Genomic DNA, 23,429 nt, shown 5'->3' with positions numbered 1-23,429 from the left:
TGGACGAGAAACGTCGTATCCTGTCGTTTGGTAATACAATTTAAGAGCTACTTATTTTTATCGCAGAACGTACTTTTACTATCCCGTGAGTTTCTCGATGAATTTTCTTATCGAACGTTCAGGGGAATGACGTGTTTTTTTTTTTTTTATAATCTCCGTTGATGTCCATTTCACAAATTTAAATTGTCAAAGCGTACGATTATAATCAATGGACGAAGATATATAGAATGCGTATGATACGGAAGAATGTAGAAAATATCGAAAAAGTATTTTTACTAATATTTAACGGGCGAAACAAATTGTGTGTTAATAAAAATTTGAATTTCCATAAACATGCACAATCGAGAGCGAGATTTTTGAAGCGTCGCAAATATTAGCAGACTGTTTGAGTGGCCTGGATATAACGTTATCCAGAGATAATCTAACGATATAACGCGAATCTTTCGACTAGAGAGTCGATAAAGGACTTTTTGCTCGTCGAAAAATAACAACGTTAGCTAATAGGAAAGGGGGAAACGTAGATTTTGAATCGCGTGTAAATATTTAACAGCGCACCAGGATACCCGAGCGATTAAAACAGCCTATAACAAGACGAAAGCCCAGTTAAATTATTCCCTGACGTGACGTCAAAGCATACCTCATATAGCAACAGGATGAAAGAATGTTATCCTTGCCGTGAAAGCAAAGGGTTGCTGAAGCACGACAATTGATTACCCTCAGACCGTGAAGTGGCTTCGAAATACCATCACCTGCTCGAACAATCGTTGTCTCATAATCTGTACCTTTCTTTTACATCAGCCGTCTTTCACCTCGTATATCATTCTTCGTACACGCGGCCCTCTAATCTCCAGTAATCATCGAATCTTCGTGGCAGACCGTATCCTTCGGCGTTAACGTTAATTAGTTGAAAACGTTCGGTATCAGATGGAGAGTACGACGAAGCCACGGAACACGGTTGGCCTGTCGTTTTCGTCTCGCCATTCGACGACCAGAAAAAACCGGATGAATTCGTACTTTCCGTGGTGGTCGGGGCAATTATTTTTGCGCAGTCTGATGTATCGCGTAGAAGGCGTGCTCGCGGAGAGAAAGCACGATAGATATAACCGCGAAATACCGAGAGCCTCGGATACCGGATATTGTAAACCGACCTTCACCGCGAAATCTGTATATCAACCTTCGGCAAGGCGGCCGCGGCAACTGCGTGGCGGAAGGCGCCTCGTTTAAAATTGCACGGCCCCGTTCGCCGCCAATGTCGTCGTGCTCCAACTCACCGTCACTATCTTGCTTACGGCTTATCTGAAAATTCGGGAAAAATGCCGAGCAACCTGTTTCCCGTTAGGCGAGAGACCGTTCCGCTCAATGAAGTATCGCTCGAATGGATGTTGCTAATGAGAACTGGCTGCGAATCGAGAAACGCCTCTTGCGAAACATCCGATGCCGGGGAAATATAATATAAAATCCGGCTACTGTACAAATACTGTGTCGTTAATTTTCTACCGACATGTTATTCCCCTTTGATTTTCATAATATATGTAAATGCGGTATATAGGATTCTTTAAAATAATTATCCTATGTTAGAGAATTTCTTTGGAAATGTTTGATAGTTTATGAAACGACGCGGAAGAAGTTTAGTATAAAGCCATTTAGAATTTTCTAATAATATTTCTATTATGGCACACGCGAGAGCATATAAGATTTTTCAACGCGATTATCCACTCTTACGAGTCTCTCGTAGTTTCCTGGAATCGCATGAGATATCACGACGTATGAAATGAATTATGCAAACGTGGATTCAGATAAAGAATTCAAAGTCATGGTTATCGAAGACGAATATTCTGATAAATCCACGTATATACCGTTTACCTTAAAAGACGAGCATTAAGATCGGATTAACGCTAGTAGAGATATTCGATTGGAACAGAAAATCAGCGGATTTATCGGCGTTGCTAGTTTATTGTTTCGATAGACATTTCCACCGGATAGTTTTCTTCTTCTTCTTCGTCGACTTTATTGTCCGTTATCTGAGAGTTTTATCGCGTCTAAAAACACGCGCGGTACGTCACTTCTCGATAGCCAAAAGTGTCGACGCGTTGTCGATATATTATGCATGTAAACAATTTCTTCGAAACATTAATATGTATATTTAATTGATATAATTTCCATACCATTCTGTACATTTTCCCAACGATCAATCAACTCGATCGTTCCTGAGTCATACAAATTAATTCACGAAATTATTTATTATTTCTCAAAATCGTTACGCTTTCCTTATTTTGTAATATATTTTACAGTCGTTTATGAAACAAAAAATTATCTGGCTGAAATAGAAAATTCGTTCAATCGTCTGGAAATATTAAATTTACATTGGCAGCAAAATCTCTTATAGATTGTAAGCTCGAAACTCTATAAAAGTATTACAAATACAAGGAATATTTTAATTATTCATGACGAACCGAGAAGAAGGTTCTGATATTTTTACTAGACACATTCTTGACATTGAACGTAGGTAATTTATAGAAAATTTGTTCATCTTTGACAAGATTGTTTGCCTGCCAAATTCAAACTTTAAAGAAACGAAATTCCATACGTGTATAGTAATCGGAGGAGTCGTTTCGAAAGTCGCACCCGAACGAAGAATGAAAAAGGAGGGAGAAGAGTCACAAATCTTTCGTTTTGTGTCCTCGCGATTCCTATTTCCGACTCGCGTCTCCTCAATGCAAATCGCGCGACTTGTTTATTGATTACGAGACACCGGTGTAAATACATACGTATATTTATATACATGCATGCACACACGTGTATCGACTCGTGTGTATATTCGTGCAAACTCATTAACGTAATTAATGATACGGGAGACCGTTTCAGTAACAGCCGGCGGAATAAATAAGCGATAATGTTATGTAGATGCAGGCGATCAATCCTGACGTCGCGCGATAAGGAAGCGAAAAAAAGATGGAAAAGGGGTGGAAGGGAAAAAAATGAATCGTTGCTGGGCATCGTTTCTTGCCTCGCCAATCTTTCAAGTCGTCCCGTTGCAGCTCCAACTTCATCGGTACGAATCAATGATCGCGTTTACGACAATTGTTCTTTTTCTTTTCGTCTTTTCTCTCTTTTCGCTGCTTTTCTTTTCGTTCGTTTCTCGTTCGTGAAAGAAACTCGAGCGAGACTAAATGGAGACTACGTAACAGCGCGGAGGAGGACTTTATATACATATGTTTACGAGGTAAATCCGTGCGAAAATGGCGCACCGTTTGAGGTGAATATTTGATAGGATAGAGGGGATGGATTAAATCGCCGTGGCGTTTTACGGGATCGAAAACATGATTAAAAAGGTGCGAGGTATGGAAAATCAGACTCGTTCGTTTGATATAATGTTACTTGACGAATGATCCATTAAATCTGAAAACCTGATCGAATTTAACGAACGTTTCGTAACGCTTCATTTTTCTATGCCGAATTAAAACGATTCTTCGCATTGACGTGACTGAGAGAATGCATCGAAATTAAAATTTCCTTGCCAAAATATCGCTCGAACGTAGCAACGTTTTCCAGCTTTCGAGGCATTCCTCGGCGTTCAAACATAAATCAGATCGATCCTCGAGCAGCAGATTCCGTGATCGCGAGCGTACATCAGCTGCCAAGCAGCCGTATCAGAAGACATATATAACAATCGAGCGTGATGAACAGCGGCAAACTCGTTCCTTTCATTTGCGCCCAGGGAAAAAGGCATCGTTTTCAGATAGAGACGGAAAGACAGAGAAAGCATGGTTGCACGTACAATTTGGATTAATCGCTGGATCCGTGGAATCGGCCACGATTCCACGTTAATGGCCAAGTCGTCATGGATCGACGATGATACCCTTTAACGTTCGTAAAATATAATTCTCGTTACCTTTAGATACGTACACGTCCCGCGTAAAATATTTTCATTCGAAATTGAATATCGAATAAAGCTTGCAGAGTGTAGAGTGGCCTGTCGATAAGAATCTTTCCAACGTCTTTCCATATCAAATTCTATCGGGTGGCATTTCAAACGGCTCGCCCAAGTTTCACGTTCGAATTCATCTTTCCTAAAATCTCAGGCATTCGCAGCGAGGCTCGTTGAAAATTCTTGTAATACGCCGGCAGTTCGTTTCCCGCGACGTTATTGCAACAATTAGCGCTCGCGGTCTGGCTGTCCGCGCGACGTCGTATCTTTTTCCGCTGGGAGGTTCAATAACACTTGTCACCGCCGCTGAAACGTATCGTCCGGGAACGAGCAACAAAAGCCACTGGTGCTACGGCGATACGTGTGTCTTTCCTTTTGATCGCGTGGGACCAGGGGCGGACAGGGGAACGACGAAAAAAAGCGACGAAGAAAAAAAAAGTGAAGGAAAAGAAAAGACACGAATAAACGTGAGTGGAGAAAGGGAGAGGGAGAAAGAGGAGAGAGGCCGTGTACGCAAGAAAGCGTGGCTCGATATTAATAAACGGACCCGAGCAGCGAAGATAATCCGTCGATGCGTCATCCCCGACGCAAAAACAAAAGACGGGCTGAAAGAGGCGCGCGAGTAGCATCCGCGTATGGTAGAAGCGGGCGGCGTTAGCACGGCCGCGCGGATAAACGAAAGAATGGAATAAAGAGCGAGGTAATTAATCCGATAAAACGGACACACACTTTGTGTAACGTTGCATAATGCGAATTCCATAATCGCGAGATGTGCCGCGGAACCGTTGTTTTCCTCCTTGTAATGCGACTGTACGTGATAGCCGCGATTGCAGCGGACGCGTGTCGCCCGCCGCGATGCCATTTACGGGGCCACGATTATAACCTCTGCCTCGCTCTTCCTTCCACGGACAGAGCCCTTACCCCTCTTGTCCCCTCTACGATCGCTACTTTATTTTTTTTCCCCGCCGAGAAGGGATAGAAACTTAGTTTTGATCGAGAGATGATTGGACTTGAATTCGAAATTACTTTGGTAGTTCATGTACTTTGAAATTTCTTAAGAAAGATAGTAGAACGGCATGCATAGGTTGATCGAGCAGAAGTAAAGTTGGTAGAATTAGAGAGAATAAGTAGACAGAGCAGGCAAATTCTAAGCTAACCTTAGATCAACTTTATCGTTTGTTATAGCGTGTATCTCTGGGAATCGCAGTCAATCACACGTATGTGACGCTATAGAATGATGTAAGAGTTGATGTACCAGTTTTCTTTCGTTTATCTACTTTTCACTAAACAGCTTCGTTCGTTCGGACGATAGATCCAGAGCTTTCCTATTTCCATACAGTTCGTTTGTCATTTCTCGTATTCCGCGTAAACTATCGATACACTCGCTCTTTTTCCCGGTGTATTCGAAAACTAGCGACGCCCACGAGGCGAGAAGGATGGAATACTCTCGTTGGCGCGAAGAAACGACGGAGAGAGATACGTACAGCGGAGACGGCAGAGTTTTTTGCGCGCACAGAAGGGTAGGGAGATTCGACATCGCAGATACAGTGGAACACTTCATAAATCATTCGCGCGGACGTGTATCCCCGCGTGCATCCGACCTGCATAACAGCCGTTGAACTTGCGAAGCTCGAACCGGACGTATCTGACCATGCGTGACCAGGAACGTGGTCGATTCGACGTGCTAGAAAGTGTGCACACACCGTCGATCTCTGATACAATGTTTCGCTTTGCTCTCTCTAAAAGTTGTTTGCCGAACACGCGGTGAAGAAACGCGAGTTTAACTGCGTACAGATCGTGGACTGATTAAATGCGACGCGATAAAGCAGGGTTGCTCGTGAACCAGGCAGTTTCTTCGCGAACAAATCGACTTGGCCGCGCGCGAAACGTCCGAACGATTCTTAATTAGAGGCAGAGGGAGGGTGTTTCCACTTTGCCGCGTACTACATATAAAGCGATCGTCTCGGGTTGAAATTTTACGAGCGTGACGAATCGAATACCACACATTCGTTGCTAGTAACCAGCCATGGCGCGTGTTAAGAATATGGCCACGCTTCCGTTACTGATCTAATATACCGGGTCGTTAACGTTGAGAAATTAATAGGATTACGCGTACACCTTTTACGTACGTCGAGCGTCTCTCCCTTTACTGCTTGGTAATTAAACGAAAGAATCTTACTAATCTCTTTGTTGTAATAATATTAGAGGTATTTTACGATCAACTGTTACAATCAAGGAACCAAAAAACGTTTAATTAGCAATCCCCTCGGAACGAACTCCCGTTAGAGAGCACAACGACAAAAGTAAAACGGACGCTTGTTACTTTTCACGAGCACGCATCGATAAAGGTTCGTTCGACTTGTCTGATTCCAGATACTGGCGCGCCCTACGTATTATACAAGGACAACATGGAGAGACCCCAGGGGCAATGGGGCCCCGGGCCGGGATCTCTCCAGGACGGGGGACTGTACCCGCAGCAACAGCAACAACAGCAACAGCAGGGCTCCTCCTCGTCCGGCAGTCCACAGCAGGCCTGTGGTCCTCCTGTCGAGGGAGAAAGCGGTCCCCCGCCTTCGTTGGCCTCTCCCGTGCCCTCACCGTACCCCTCGGCACCGCCTGAGCCTCAAGCCTTAACCCCACCTGACGACGATATACAATCGAATCAAGCCACCTCTCAGCAGCAACAACAACAACAGCAGCAGCAGCAGCAACAACAACAACAGACGCAACAGCAAGTTCAGCAGCAGCAGCAGCAGCAACAACAACAAGTTCAGCAGCAACAGCAGCAACAACAACAACAGCAGACGCAACAACAGGATCACTCGCCTCAACAACAACTAACGCCTCACGAGGTGGATCGCAGTGATTGCTTCCCCGGCGCTGGAGAGTTGCAGCAATATCCACAGCACTATTTCAAGGATGCCAGGCCGCATCCGTCGCCGTCGGTACCCCCGCACATGCTCACCCCCGGTGGCTTCTCCGCGTTACACTATCTCAAGCAACCAGGCGTCATGCTGACGTCCCTCGGCCAGGGTGACGGCGGACCCAGTTTGGATGCTCACCAATACGCAAGTCCCGGGGCGCCAAACATGGCGACTGGGTTGCCGGATATCGTGCAACAGAGCGGCAAGTCCGGGAAAGGGGCGAACAGCGATCTACGTTTGTTCAAGTGTCTGACGTGCGGGAAAGATTTTAAGCAGAAGTCGACGCTGCTTCAACACGAGCGGATCCATACGGACAGTCGGCCATACGGGTGTCCAGAATGCGGGAAGCGGTTCAGGCAACAATCGCATCTAACGCAGCACCTGCGCATACACGCGAACGAGAAGCCGTATGCTTGCGTGTACTGCGAGCGTACGTTCCGGCAGCGTGCGATCCTCAACCAGCATCTGCGCATCCACTCGGGTGAGAAGCCATACCAATGTCCGGAGTGCGGAAAACACTTCCGTCAGAAGGCGATCCTGAATCAGCACGTCCGCACACACCAAGGCGAGCATTTCTCTCTGCCTCCCAGACTCCCAGAGGGCGTCCACCACACTGACCCATTCACCGGTTCTTACTGTTGCTATCACCACCGCCACCGCCGCTACCATCGTCTCATCTCTTCATCGTTCATCATCATTTATATTAATATTTATATATGCATATATATATCTATATATATATATATATATATATGCGTATACATGAATATGTATATATATACATATATATACATACATATATATATATATGTAACGTTACGATACTATCGCAATCATAATGTCGTCATCACCTTTATTCATTCGCCGTCATCCGTCTTTTCCATTTACCATTTTTCTTTTCTTTTCCATTCGTTCGATCGCGATTTCTCTCTTCACTAACCCGATATCACCTTCGTATGATTTTCTTCGTTCTTTTGGCGTTTTCTTTAATCCATTTGGTTTCTCCGCTTAACCCTTTCTCTTTGTCTCCTTTCCTGTGTCTCGGTTCCTAGCGGACAGACGCGATCGCGTACGTTTGCTCGTTTCGCAGTTTTCTTCGTGAATTCATCGAGTAAAATCGATCGAAACATCGGCCTCGTTGCCGCCAAAGGCCAACCGAAGAATGAGAACGGTTGAGCTGGACGCGAGAGTGCTGGTGAGCTGTGAGATAGAGGAGCCTCTTCCCCCTAACAGCCCAATGTATCCTCGCCTAATCTACTTTCATATATACCCTTTCTGCCCTCTGCAAGTCTCTCTCTTCATCGATTCGAATTGGCCATGGTTTAACAAAATACGGATGAAATCTGTCTAATGCCGCATCTACGTTTACGATAACGCCATCTAACCATCCCTTTGGCTAGAGCCTCCCTGCTGTTGAAACGCGTCTTCTCGCGATGGTGAAGGAGGTGGACCTAGGACTTGGTGTCCACCTTTGATCGGTCAAACGGAGCACATGGATCTCGCGCTGCTTTATTAACATTAACAACTCGATTAGAAACCGAAGAAAGGACGTTGTAGCTTGCGTGGGTTGCGATGGTGTATTCGCCGTGGCATTTCGATTACAGCGTAACGTGTTCTTTCCACTTGGCGGGCACTCGTAGTTAGTCTGTCTGTTTCTTCAGTGGTCGCGTGGTACCGTAGTCCGGGCTTCTAACAAAAAGTAGAATTCCTCCGCACAGTCCGATCGTCTGGAGAACGCGGAGCATAAACTTGGTTCTCGTGTCTGTTACAGACGTGAGTCCGCATCTGATCTTCAAGAATGGAATGACGCCAACACTCTGGCCGCAGGATGTTCCATTTCCACCGGAGGAGGGCAAGGAGGAGGTGGCATCGACGTTCGGCGACACGGACACACAGTCGGGCGCGTTCAGTCCGGCGCCGGACGCGAATTCCATCCAGTATCCCGCTTACTTCAAGGACCCGAAGGGCGGGAATCACGCGGTTTTCGGTGCCGGCGGCGCAGGTAGCTTCGGTGCTCTGCAGTATATCAAGCAACAGGGCGGTAGTAAGAGCTGTTTACCGGACGTGATACAGCACGGCCGCTCCGCGGGGATGCCGTTGTACGTGCGATGTCCGATCTGTCAGAAGGAATTTAAGCAAAAATCGACGCTGCTGCAGCACGGCTGCATACACATCGAATCGCGACCGTATCCTTGCCCGGAGTGCGGCAAAAGGTTCAGGCAACAATCGCACTTGACCCAACACCTTCGCATTCACACGAACGAAAAGCCGTACGGCTGCGTTTATTGCGGCCGCAACTTCCGTCAACGTACCATCCTGAATCAACATTTGCGCATTCATACCGGCGAGAAGCCGTACAAGTGTCAACAGTGCGGCAAAGATTTCCGTCAGAAGGCGATACTGGATCAGCACACGCGCACCCATCAGGGTGACCGGCCGTTTTGCTGTCCGATGCCAAACTGCAGGCGGCGTTTCGCCACCGAGCCAGAGGTGAAGAAGCACATCGACAACCATATGAATCCGCACGCGGCCAAGGTGCGTAGGAACTCGAGCAGCGACTCGAAACCACCCGGTACACCGGCTGGTTTAGGCCCTGTCCCTGTACCTAGAGGTCTTACGCCGACGGTGGTGAAGCCGGAGCTCTATTTCCCGCAATGTTACGCGCCCGCGTTCAATCATCAACCGCCAGTGTCGACGGCACAATTCCCGGCCCAGGCGAACGGGGTATCCGTTGCCGGCGAATTCAAACCACCGACCGGTCTGCCGCCGCAGTGACTAACCGTCCATCCTGCCGCCTACTAGCAAGCAGGAATACCGCTGAGATTTCAGCGATGCTTCGGTCACGCGTTACAAACCGACGCCGTCGCCGCCGCCGCCGCCGCTTCAACGACGTCGAGTGCCGCGTCGCACCGATGCAGCCAGCCGATCCAGCAACACTACCCGTGACATTTATCGTGCATTTACTAGGCTCTTTCTTTTCGTTTCGCAGTTCGCTTACTTTCCTCGTTCCATTGCTTCGCACAGCCTCGGAACGCGTCGCCAGCTAGTCCTCAGCTCGACGGTGATCGACACCGCGACTCGTTCTCAGCTCTTCGATCTATCGTCTCTCTTCGTTTCTGTAGTTCGATTTCGAGTCGAGAAACGGACTGTCCGCGTGTGTGTATACGTGTGCGCGTACGTTTCGGTACAACACGTTCGCGTACGTCGATCGTTGAACGCGTTTACTCTTATTACCAATAGACTGTACCCTCGTCCGACTAGTGTGGTCCGTTTCTACTTGTGCGGTCCCAACCTGCTATCCTTCGTTACGCGAACCAATCGTAAGTAATCGCGAAGCTCGTCAGCAACCACAACCTCACAATGGCAACTTGTTCTTCTTTTCGATCACTGATCATCGTTACCTGACGAATATACCGCGATTCACGGGAAGCAACCGACCGAGACCGTGCGTCTACCACTGATGTTCTACGCGATTGCGTTCTAAACGCAAGATGGAAATAAGAGTAAGGGACTGTGTTAACTGACACGAACCGAGTCACGAACAAACGAGCTACGCGATTATAGAAAGGGGTTCGCGGAGATACGGAGGTTTGGATCGTGCAGGAAGGCGAGAGTCGTTGTGTCGTTCATCGTCGAGCTGATCACTGGCGCCAGAAAAATGGTGACTCAACCAACGAAGAATCTCGTCTATTCCCCCCCCCCCCCATACGTATTTTTTATATATTAATGAATTAACGACGTACCTTCTCGCGTTTTTTTCGTCGATAAGCGAATAGCTCGAGAGAGTTCGGTGGTTCCGCGCGCAGGCAGGCAGGCCGTCCGAGGTGTCGTTCGTCACACCGCTTACACACACACACACACACATACATACATACATACACACGCATACACGAACACAGAGGCAGACAGACACACAAGCAACAAGTATACGTAAAGCGAAACTCGTAATCGAGACGTGTTTCGGCTAACACACACGGGTTTGAGGATGTTCGATTCGACGACCAGATTAGAAGCAAACAAAACAAAAAAAAATTGATAACGATTGTGATACGATATCTAACTTGCCTATGTTTAAATGAAACAAAAAGAACAAAATGAAAGAGAAAAGGGAAAGGGAGAAGAAGGAAAAGAAAGAGATATAGGTGATGGGAGGAAGATACGTTGCCTCGAGAGGGAGGTGAATACACGACCACGAGAAGAATGCCTGTAAATATGTAAAGCCGTTCACTCCGACGAACAAACAAAAACGAGTGGAGGAAGAGCAAAAAAAAAAAAAATGTTGAAATGACGCGAAAAAGAGCGAGCAAGAGAGTGCATGCTTGGCTGCGCGGACGCTGCGTGGATCCGTGTGTGAATGAGAAGAAAGGAGAGAGAAAGTGTTGCGAATGCGTGAGCAAAATCGAGGGTAGAACGAAGAGAGACGGAGAGTGTACGAGTGGGTAGAATCGCTAAAGGATGAGAGAAATAGGAGAGAGAGAAAAAAAAGGCGAAACGAAGGAGGAAGGAGAAGATGCGGAGAAAGGGAAAGAGCAGGAAGGTGAGAGGGCCAAAAAAGGAAAAAAAAAGGAAAGGAGAGGATAGACGTATGGATGAAAGAGAAGGGTGAGTGAAAATGTGAAATGGGAAGAAGAGAGATTAGGTAGGATTTACGAGGACGGCGTATCCCCCCAGAGTGCTGAGCCATAGCTTTTCGGGGTACGACAAGTTGACGATGACGATAGTTGCGCGAGGGGAGGGTACGACTCTTGTATACTATAGTAATATTTGAATGTATATTTATACGACAGGTTATATTATTCTATTAACTATAATGATGATATTTTGAATCGGTTTTAAAATCAGATTGGTGCTGAACGTAACACTAGGTAAGCGACACAAAGCAAAAGAAGAAAAAAAAAACGCGAAAGAGGAGGGAACGTGGAAGAAGGCTGAGACACCGTAGAAGTAGTGTAAGTAGGGTAGTCGATAGAGTAGAGCACGAGAGAGAGTGTGTGAGAGAGAGAGAGAGAGATAAAGAGAGAGAAAGAGGAGTAAATCCGTGGGGGGAAAAAGAAGAGGAATAAAAAAGACTTTCGTAGGACCCTCGTGAAGTCCGCTCATCCGGAACTTAATAATAATAATATTAATAATAACACTAATAATAATTACTAGTAATAATAATAATTATAATTATAATAATAACGCAATTATCATCACATCAGCCGATGAACAGAAGGTAACGAACGGATAATAACAAGAACGGAAGTAAAACAGGAAGAATGTTTCGTGGCAATACTTAAGAGGAAAACGATACGAAATGGGGAGAGAAATACATACACGAACACAAAAGGAACACACACAAAATATTGAGGAAATTTCAACGTACTAGAGAATAGTCTTTTAAATTTCTATATTAAGACGTGTGATCTCTCTAATTATTGTACATTATATATATATATTATATATATATTATATATATATATTATAATGATCTATACCTATAGATGACGAGATGCATAAGTATATGATTACGATTATACGTATATTAGGCGTTCTACAGTTAGTCTTTTATCATTTAGACACAGAGATGATTTGAAGATGAATAATTGTGCGGCCATATTCTCTGTGGCCTGTTTGTAGTGCCTCGGAATTGCTGCTCGCGGCAGTGATTTGACCGTATTTTAGGATGGTATATTAATAATTATATTGAGAACTGCAATTATCGATACTCTGATACAGTACTAAAGGTGGAAGGAGCAAGAATAAAGAAAGATGAGTGGAACCGAAAGGAAAGAGGAGGAAGGGAAAAGAAAAGAGGAGAGAAAAAAGGAAAAGGGTGAAAGACGAGAGTTTAAAGGAAAAGAAAAGAAAAGAAAAGAAAGAAGCGAATGAATGAAGTGATCGTGTCGTCAGGCGTCACGTTAATCGACTCATTAAATTATTAAAGATCTACTTATATCGCGTTTACAAAAATAGGTTAGCAAGAAAAGGAAAAAACAAAAAGAAAAAAGACGCGCGGGAGCGCTAGAAATCGGGAGTTAGAAATCGACGACGCTGTGATCGTTCGCTGATAATCACTTTTAATCGTACTTTTTCTTTATTATTTTTTTTTCTAATGATATTATTATTATCCTCGTTGCTCTCTATTAACGTCTTTCCTTAGTTGTTGCTTGCGCGTTAAAAAAGAAAACGAACAAGAACATAAGGAAAAAGATCAAAACGAAGGAGTAGGTTCTTCAGAAAACGTGAGGAATTCTCCGTGATTCAAGAGTATTATGATTGTTACGACATACTAAAATTTCACGGGACAGTCGATCGTGTCGACATCCCGATCTTTTTTAGATTCGCTCGTCCCTCTTCCCTTGTGCGATTTTAGCGGGACTGATCTCACGACGTTCCTCATTTCGCGATTCAAATCGCCGAGTTCTCGGGGTGCTTAAATTCGATAGAAAATCGCGTCGTTTGCCGACATCCTTATGCCTTCCTGAAAATCTTATTAAACTTTCTACAGATCATTTCAAAGTTCCGAAATATCTTGCGACTGCAACTGATCGACATCATTTAAGATTTAAACGGAAACAACTAATAATCGTGAAAACTTTCGAGCGTCAACTGCAAATCTTGTTTCTCTCTTCTCTTTTTTCTTTTTTTTTTTTTTTATTCATCGGTCATTTATATTTTCTTTTTTTTCGGTTAAATTTTCGCTCGTCGAAAAATACGTGCCGCGCGTGAAAACAATAATTCAATCTTTCCGTTTCGCGACAGAACGACAGGGCGATTTCACGTGGACGAGCGAAATATTATTCGCCAGTGAAATAATAATTGGTTTATTAGGTGTTTGTCGATCGACGAATAAAATGTGACCACACTATATCGAAAGAAAATCGCTCATTGAATACGGTCATTAAACAATCGTGTCGAACGTCTTAATTGACGCCGTTCCAATTTCTCTTTAGGTTTTCGTTTCGTATAACTCCGAAATTTGATTTTTTTTTTTTTTTTTTTTGCTTATTATGTCGTTTCTTACACGAAACACGAATCACGGTTCTGCACGCAACGCGATTGGATTATTAGGTTTCACGTAAAAACTCGATCGAATTCTTCAAACGGGAATCTTTTTTCAACCATATTTTTAACGCATCTTACGCGTGTTTTTTCTCTATTTCGTCGAGAACGCGATAATAAAAAAGCAAAAAAATTGTTCGTGCAAATGGGATTAAGATCCTTTCGGGCATGGCTGACCGTTTAATTATTTTTTCTTTTTGTTTTTCGCAGGGCGAAAGAATATATCGTCGGGTCAGGAAAGATTGTTTTCGAATAGAAAAAGATACTCGTTTTAGTATGTTTGTCGAAACAGAGTTGGAGGTAGAGAATAGGAAGAGACGAGAAAAGGAAAAAGAGAAAGACGACTAATTATTGTAAAAAAAAAAGTGTAGATACGAACGAATATTTTCTTTTTTTGTTTTTGTTTACCATCTGTTCTAACTCGTCGTATTCAACATAACGATATATCATCTCGTATCTTATTATTATCGCTGTTAATTAATTATTATTAAGTTTCTATCGCGAGAGATTTTTGCATACGGTGCAGTGGTTGGTATCGTTCTTTCCTTTCTTTTTCTAAATAGAGATTTTCCTTTTCTTTTTTGCTGTCACCCTTCCACACTTTTTGCCGTACTTTTCTCCGTTTTTTTTCTTTTTTTCTCGCGACGCCCGTCGACTGTACGGAACGTTCTTTGATCCTCAATGTCCGACATTGTTAAGACGTTTCCTTACGTCCTCTTTTTGTAATACTTCTTTCTTTTTTATACGGATTATTCTTTATCGAAATAATTCCGACTACTAGTGCTTATGCTTATTATTCTCTAATCTCGCAGTCACAAAATCGGCCGTGTGATATATACATATATGTATTTATAGCGTGTCGCAGGGACGAAAGAAATCCGATTGATTTTTAACTCTGTTTAATCCTTTTATATATATATTATATATATAAAATATTTTATACCTTTTCGCGAATGTCCTTTTTTGCAAAAAAAGAAAACGAAGCGCGATAGCCAGCTGATCTGGCCCGAGACGACAGGGACGCGTTATATTTTTACTTTTAAGTTCCGTGTATACGTGCCGGTCGCAGAACTCGTTGCGAACTGCTGCGAAACTGGTTCGGGTGGTTGGACGACGTCAGAACCTTGTGTGGTGCCATTTCGATCGACGAAACACTCCGACGAGCGTCGTCAGAGCGCGGATGGAGTAAAGAAACGACGAAAAACAAAAAAAAGCACAGAAAAAGAAAAAAAAAGAGAAGAAGACGAGTAGAAGAAGAACGAAAAAACGTAAAAGCAAGAGGAAAAGAAAGAGGGCGGAGGGGAAGTACTGTGATATCGATTCACTATAGCGAGATAAAGAGACAAAATACAAAAAAGAAGAGAATGGAAGACGGGAGCGCGGAGAACAATCATGAAAGCGTGTATATGCACACGATCGGATGATCCACGAGATGGTATCGTCGTGCACGATAAGCGTCGACGTATACGATGTTACGATAATGTTTATTTATAAGCGACTTTTCTATTCTAATGTGTACAGTATGCACGACGAGTAATCGGGTTCGTGGATTATCTGGTCTTTTCTCGCGTGTGTAAGTATACTACGCGTAGAATGGCCGACAGTCGGCCGGCTTTTTACCGAATCGAACCAGAGGAATCGTGAAACGTTCTTGCTTGCCTTTATCGCTGGCAAATATCGCGGATAGGGAACGGATAGAAGAGAAAGAAAACGACGCGCGTCGTCCCGACGTCGATCGAATAACTATTTCGCGATAGCCGACGTCGTCCGGCCGCTCTTTTGCACCGACCAACCTTGTTAAATAACTGTTACTGCTGCCTACCGCTACGATGCATTTATTATTTGTCATTTTATTTTTTGTCTTTTATATTTATCACTTGTTGCACGTTTCATCGAGAGAGGAGAGAGTGTGAGAGAAGAGTAAATATATACGGACTCGAAAAGAATGCGAAAGAGAGCGAGGATGAACAAACATGGAGAGAAAGAAGAATCGAATCGCGGATACGGGTCGCAACGTTTTCTTCGCGACAGAGAACGCAAACGTTTCACGTCTGTATACACTAAATGGGAAGAACAAGGCGATCTGTGTTTCTCCAATTTTGTTTTATCTCCTTTTTTTTTTTATTACTATTACTATTGTAATTTTGTAATTTTTTCTTACTACGTATTTTTTTCTTTTTTTTTGTTCTCGTCTCTTTGAAATCTAATCTCGGTTGTGTGCTTTCAAGACGTAGAGCCGAAGAGAGGCCGCGTTGGGCCGCGTCATCCCGTGTCGTCCACTGAATGCTCAACATAGATTAGGTTATAAGCTTTATATATTATTACCTATATAACGATTAATGTAAATTATTGTTTCTTCTCTCCCTTTATAAGACTCAGGGCTCACGGCCCCGCAGACGGGGCCAAGCCTCGCGACAGGATGACGCGACCTGGAACGCCTCTCTTTCCTCTTTTAATTCCTCTCTAGTTTTTACGCAGATAACTCGTATACTTCTGTTCGCGTTCGTTTTGTTTTTCACTTTTCTTTTCTTTTTTTATATATCTAGAGAGAGAACGAGACACACCTTTACACGAAATCTCGGTTTTATACGTATTATTAATTTATAACCGGCGTACCAGCGATTAAATTTTTTTTTTTTTTTTTTTGGTGCACAAAGACTATCACCAATGCCACCACGATCACCACACACCCACTTCGACACACGAGATCTCGCTTTCAAAATTTAGCTTTAAAATTTTCGATGCGGACGCTGATGCAGGTGCAATACATTACGGATGTGCATATGTACACTTAGGATCGTGCCGCGGTGCGTTGAAAACTATGCGAGTTTTGCTTGAAAAATAGTCGCTCACGTTCTAGCGAAAGAAAACAAAAAAAAAAAAAAGAAGGAAAAGAAAGAAAGAAGAGGAAAAACCGAATGGGAAAAAAACATGAAAGAAAATGTCGGGAAAAAAATTGGTCGCGAAATCGCAAGCGGAAGACGCGTTACGCGTTACCCGTTTTTCCGCGTCGATGTCCTTTTGTCTCGAATGTTTCCGTGTAATTGAAAGCTGGTTCGCGTTAACGTTACTTGTTCACGCGTAATTCTCCACGTTTCGTAAGCTCGTTTGAACACGCGTGCTACTCCGTTTCGACGTGTCGTAACGCGGAAAGGAACGACAGACGCACGGCGAGACGAAAGAAATTCGTTTCTCTTTGTTCCCTCGTTTGAGCCTTTTTATTATTATCATTATTACTATTATTATTATTATTATTATTATTATTATTATTATTATTCCTATTATGGAAGTTCGTTTCGACGCACGTTTTTTTTCCATTTTGCTTCCATCGTTCACAGGACAGTGATCAATTTTCTCGCGTGTACTTAGTGTTTCAACGCACGCGTAGCTCGCGTCTTATTTATATATAAATATATATATAGATTTTTATATGTATACACGAACTCGCACGATCGTAAATGTAAAGAGTTTTAAAAACGTTAGAAAAAGAAAAAAAAAAGGAAAAAAAAAAGGATTACGGAGGAAGAATCAAATCACCGAAGTGTGCGCTTGGCGCCGGTGATGCATATATATATAAATATATATATATTATACCGTTTTATTTACGATTTTATAATATTTACACGAGAGCAGCGAACCACTGAGCCAAGACTGACCTCTTTGTGTTTCTCCTTAATTCGTGCGCAAAATGTTTCATTTTATTCGACATGTGTTTTTATCAATTTTTTTTTTCTTTTTTTTTCTTCAAGACGACTACTTTAGCTCGAAATTCTTGTGTTGTTGCATTTTCTACCGTGTTGTATTTTCTCTGTTCGATCTCTCTGCGGTCACGGATGGAAGATTCGACGCTCGATCAAACCGCCCACTTTGTTTTGTATGAACGCACTGTGACGAGAGAGCGACGCACAGAGGAACAGAGAAATAGAAAAAAAAATAATGGAACAACTTTCCTTATATTAAAAAAAAAAAGGAAAAAGACGAAAAAAAATGCAAAAAAACATACGAAAAACAAAAAACTCCTCGCAAGATCACAATAAATTTTTGAATAAAATCTATTTTTTCTTATGTACTCTCTTCATTACGCTCTTCTTTTTCTCTGCTTTACATTTTATTTTACGTTTCTTTTCATTTTCAAGCATCTTGCAGCGCTTCTATGCAACATGGGCCACGTGAACGACATCGCAAATTTCATTTTCCATCCCTGCCCTCTATGATTTCTTTGTGTTTTCCTCTCCCCTTCGGTCGAGTCTAGGTCTAGTTCTCGTTGCTGTTCGGATCACATGCAAAGTTATGCCGAGAAGCCAGGTTCCTAATAATAATTTAAAGAGTGGGAAGAGCAAAAGAATTCCATTCCACTTATTATATATACTCGTATAAAAATATAGTCGGTCACAAAAGTCTAGATACATCCCTTAGATCTAAAATATCAGAACAAAGACGTTAGCCGTAGCAAAATTTCTCGTCAAATTTTGTATTCGTTCAGCTTGGACAGATATTTAAAAAAAAAAATAATCGAAATTATTACGCTTATTAAAAGGAAAAAGTGTACGTATACCAGATATAATTTCGCAAAATGACCAAAAAAGTAGCCTTAATTATGTTAATACATATCTTGTACGTTCCCCGTGGGTATCAATAATCGCTTGCAATCTTCTTGGCATTGATCGAATTAAAGGTTGTGCAATTTCTCGTGCAATTTCTTGTTTCAAGAATTTTGTATAATAATTTCTTCTGGTAATACGTTAATAACGAGCAAATTCGAAGTAACTGTGTATCGATACGTAAACGTGGACGTGTTTCAATTTCTTTCCATCACTCGAATACACGAATTTCGTTGAACGTACGTAGACTTTTGTGATTGAGTGTATATTTTGTGACCGACGAGTGTCTCGGTGGCGCGGGCCCGATTCACCTCGAACTCCGTCAGCTTCCAAAGATACCGATCAGAATTCCTGTTCAGATTCGATACTCTCTCGCTCTTTGTATCTCCTTCTTCATACTCTTTCTCTGTCCCCAGTCTGTCGGTTCCATTCCCTCGCCGCTCTAATCCTCTACCAGGCCCGATGATGCATCGTACGCCATTCGACTCGTAATTAATCGAACGCCCGACCGAGCGTTCAAGAGCGTGAATCAGGCTTCGCCATATAGTTATATACATCGAGTATTCTGTGCTCTGTATTTTCATCGTTTTCTCAATTGTTACTGATATTCCCTCTTACTTTTCTTCTTTTCCTTCTTTTTTTTTCCAAACGATAAAACTTAGGAAATAGAACCTAGAGGCGTTGACAGAGAAGGAGAGACAAGGCCTTCTCGATGATTTTCAGAGTCGCTTACAGCTCACCGGTTCTTGGCTAGAGCTTTTGTCTCTCGCGAGAGGAATACAAGAAAAGGAACAATCAGTTGCGAATATAATGAAAGAGATCTGAATAGACGGTGTCGAACCACTCGCGTTACTTTCTTTGTTTTCTCAGCCTGTGTTTCTTTCGGCTTGCACCGTTGTTTTTCCTTTCTTTAGTACCCAGACACACCAACTCGTTGTAATCTCTGTACCTTGGTTTTTCGATTTTATTAAGTTTATTCCATAGAGATTCTCTACGACGACGAACAAAGAGGAACGCAAATATAATCCAGGGGAAAATAAGGGGCCCTTCGACGCGGCGAAATTAATTTCGTCGTTAACTAATCCTCTAACAACCTGTACTAATTGTAAACAAAATTGTAAAACGACCAAGATTTGCTGTTCTCGTCTATCAGCTGACTTATTATTATACCGTCGCTATCGCATTCGCAATAATCGGCTGTTTTTAATCGCATTCACTTGCCTTTTATCACTGGCTTTCTCTTCGATTTTCGAAGCAATCCATTACTATCGCCGTTATTGTTATTACTAGTGCGCGAATCGGCGTCGAATATCAATTCACCGGTGGAATAAATTCGGCCCGTCGTAAATCCCGGGTGGAACGAGCGGCTCGGAAACACAGTTCCATCGCGGTGCAACCAGTTTTGCACGGCCACGTCAGAACGGCCACTTGTCAGAACGCGGGGTTCGCGGTCTTGATTTGGATTATTTGCGCGGCGCGCGCACGCACACACGTTGCAAGCGACTAAGGCTAATACGGTCTGCCGTGTGTAAGTACACGTGGACGCGAAAGAAGACGCTAAACTCCATTACGCGGAATTGTACATTAAAATCTCTTGGCCATGCGGGCGCAGAAGCCATTTGCTTTCATCGAGACCGAGTGGGCCGCAGCGGTTCTCCGGTCGAAACGCGGAAAAACGACGCGGGCAAACGTTAACATCTCGTTCCCATCGTGGAAAGTTCGCCGGGTTCGCTGCAAGTGTATTGGGAAAACGAAATCGAAGGTGGATAACGTTTGATGCGGTTTCAGAGCTTCGAGTATACTCGCTCCGAGAGTAGAAGATACGAAGTCGGTTTAGAGAGGTCGGATTTTCTTTGAGAAAATTAATTGCGCATGTGGAATGCCACTTGAATTTGTTGGATAATTTCATTCGTTCGGAGTATAACACGAGATCTTCGGTGTACTTTTGAATCGATATAATGAGAATCGTTAATATGGAAGTTTCTACTTTTTCAGTGAAAAAGTTGCCTTCCCTTTTTGGTTTTTGACTAAATTACATTAAGATGACGGACGATGATACGACAAATGATTATACTCTGAACTTGATACGTCGTTTCTGAATTAATCTACGACAATTATGCTACACGCGAATTATCCTACGTTCGATTATAAATTCCTGTACGCTCATAATATTGAGACGATAGATTGTCGAACTCGCGAGTAGCCAGACTGATCAAACCGATCGAATATCGATCATAACTGAAGTACGATTGATTCGCCTACTTGGAGACCAAGTTTCATACAGAGAGGCCTCGTTTCTCGTTTCCAACTCATTCTTTCGCGAAACCTCTCTATTCCATGAAACCATCTATTCCCCTGAAAAGGTCCGTTTGAAATTCCTGAGAGGGCAGGCTGAATTAAAATTCGTACAGAAAACGGTTCGAAAAGAGGGGAACAAACTCCGCCGACGAAATTCGATCGATGACCATCGAATGACTGGAAAGAAACAGGGCTACGAGCCGGCCCAACAAAGCGAAGTCGGAATACAGTGCCGATCGATCGAAAAGTTCGAGCGATTCACAAACGCGCGCTCACGAGGCCGGGCATAACGAGTTTGAGAAACTCTGCCGTCTGCGAGGAGGTGCGCGACTGCACTTGACTTTCCAACTTCACGACCGGCGCACGGCTACAAAAGCGAGTCTTTCCCGTCTGCGCCAAGTCTGCGCGATGTTACACCGCGAGAAACGGACGAAAATCGAAATGGCCCAGAGGTACCGTGGAATGGTGTGGAATACCTGGTCGCGAAACATGCAGCGAAAAATTCCCAAGGATTAAGAAACCCACGGGGATATTCTTCAAATATGAAAGACAGAGAGAGAGAGAGAGAGAAAGGCCGTCTTTGTATCTTGCAAATCGAACGCTGTTTCTCTTTTTGCATCGTCTGTGTTTCAGGAGCGATTCTATCCTGGCGAACACCTGTTACGAAGAAATTGCGGTGGATTTGTCGGTCAGCAGGAGCGTTCTCTTTCGTAAAGGGGCAAAAAGAGGTACGGCCACTTGATCGGAGAAAGGGAATGGTTAAATCGTAAGTTACGATACTGCGGATGGTTTAAATCGTTTCGGTAGTTGCATCTCGCTGCCAACGATTTACTGGTAATGGTAATTAAAGATTTATAAAAGAAAGAACGAGAGTAAAGGAAGATAGGAAGGAGGAAAAGGAGAAGAAACGCGCAGAGTTTAAGGGTGACGAGATATGGTTTAAAGACGATCGATCGGTGACACCGTAGATCGACCTCCGACACACAAGACTACGGGTATAAAATCAGCGAACGATAAGAGAGCGATTCGAGGCGGGCTGCTAGTCGGCCAGAGCGATGCGTTAATGTTGTTATTGCCAAAAATGACGAGGAACGAGTTTACGCGGCTCACCGATCGCCGTACCATCTTAACCAGCCGTACACCGAATCCGGTTAGACCGGTTCGGCGAGACGTTAGATTTTCGCGTGATCGCACTTTCGGTTTCTGAATATTGTGTCCTTGAATGGAGTCCTGCTCGTCGGGGCCCCGGTGTGGCCGGCAAGGTGATGCAAGAATGAGTGCAGCGAAATTCATGAGAAGAAAAAAATCGAGCGGAAAAAAGGAGGAGAAAACGAGAGAAAAAGAAGAAGCGAAGAAATGAAAAAAAGAGGGAAGACGAGAAAAGAAAGAAACGAAAGAAATGTCGAAGGAAGAGAGGAAAGAGAAGTAGCGCCGTATATCGGACCGGTAATTACGGGCCTTTACCGATGTTTCGATCGGATTTCATTGCTGGCCTGTCCCCCTTCGACGATTACATCGTGCCACACGGCTTCGTTTCGCCGATCCAAATTTCGATACCGAGGATTATGCCGCGATCGATACGATTTTAATTAAACGGTCGATATTTATCGCGTTAATCGACCGACCCGAACATAGATCACTCGGTCGATGGTTTATAACGATCCTTCAACACGTGGAATTTAATTAGCAAACGGATAACGAATTTTCGACGGGAAAATCATGGTCACGCGTTCGGTCACTTCTTTCTCAATCGGTGAACGCCGGTCTTTCTGTTCTCTCTAATCGATGTATGATTTATTCGCGTCGTATCGGGGAACCGGTTCCACCGAAAAAACTGTTCGCTTCGAAAAAGAAATCTATTTACCGCGATACATCGTCAACGTTGATAAAAATGTCCTTTAATTCTGCTACCAGTGCTCGAATTTCTTAAGCAGAAAGAAAAAGCATGAAGTAACTTTTCCCTTTGTTCATAGCTGTGGATCGATTATACATAGATTGTGGATGTAATCCGTGAGAATACCGAGTCACGCTCGTTGCAAAAACTCTCCTTCTACTGGTTCTCTAGTTCTACTCGTGACAAACATTCGTTTGGACTTCAAAACTTCGGCTCCGAATCTTCCGGCTGAAAATTATTAATACAAATAGCATATATACCAGATGCCTGAACAACTACTAAAGAGATCACAAGGTCAGGGGTTAAAATCCTTACACTCGCGTTTCGATTATCCTCGAGAGAAATAAAAAGTCACGATCGAAAGAGAGGAGGTCGGCCGCAGCCGTGGTCTCACGCGGATCGAGCGTATCACAGCCGAATTAATCCATAGGTTTCGAAATAGACGCGCAACGAGGCTGGCCAGGACTCGGTGCAAAACGTACGGCGAAGGATGGGAACGGGCGAGAGGCATTGGTATACGGCGCGAAGAATGATGGATCGTCATGCATGCCCGAAAACCCGTCGGGACTCCACGCGGATGAAGAATGTTGCCCGGGGAAGAGAAGAATCCAGCCAACGAGCGAGGCAACTCTCTCGCAACGATATCGGCAATCGAAAAGCGGATTGATCGAGCAAACGAACACACAGCGTACTTTATTTTTTTCTTCGCGAACGTCGCTCGATTCCACGATCTTGATCGA

At 43.7% G+C, this 23,429-nt stretch overlaps 1 protein-coding gene across 3 annotated transcripts in view; it reads left to right on the top strand.

Moving 5' to 3' along the window:
• LOC117230361 (zinc finger protein 768-like) overlaps positions 1-15,261 on the top strand; it is a 33,087-nt gene extending 17,826 nt beyond the window's left edge. For 2 of the 3 annotated variants that reach the window (XM_033487743.1, XM_033487744.1), the window contains exons 2-3: positions 6,302-7,417; positions 8,624-15,261. In XM_033487743.1, the coding sequence (XP_033343634.1) occupies positions 6,302-7,417; positions 8,624-9,627 (2,120 nt within the window). In that variant the 3' untranslated portion in view covers positions 9,628-15,261. The remainder of the gene's footprint in view (positions 1-6,301; positions 7,418-8,623) is intronic. The other variant, XM_033487745.1, reaches the window with a different exon arrangement.
• The last annotated feature ends 8,168 nt before the right edge of the window (positions 15,262-23,429 follow it).

This window comes from Bombus vosnesenskii, unplaced genomic scaffold (genome assembly GCF_011952255.1).
Source record: "Bombus vosnesenskii isolate JDL3184/JDL3185 unplaced genomic scaffold, Bvos_JDL3184-5_v1.1 scf7180000013266, whole genome shotgun sequence".
In the NCBI taxonomy this organism is placed as follows: domain Eukaryota; kingdom Metazoa; phylum Arthropoda; class Insecta; order Hymenoptera; family Apidae; genus Bombus; species Bombus vosnesenskii.
Note: the sequence above shows the minus strand (reverse complement) of the source record. Positions and strands in the feature narration are given on the sequence as shown.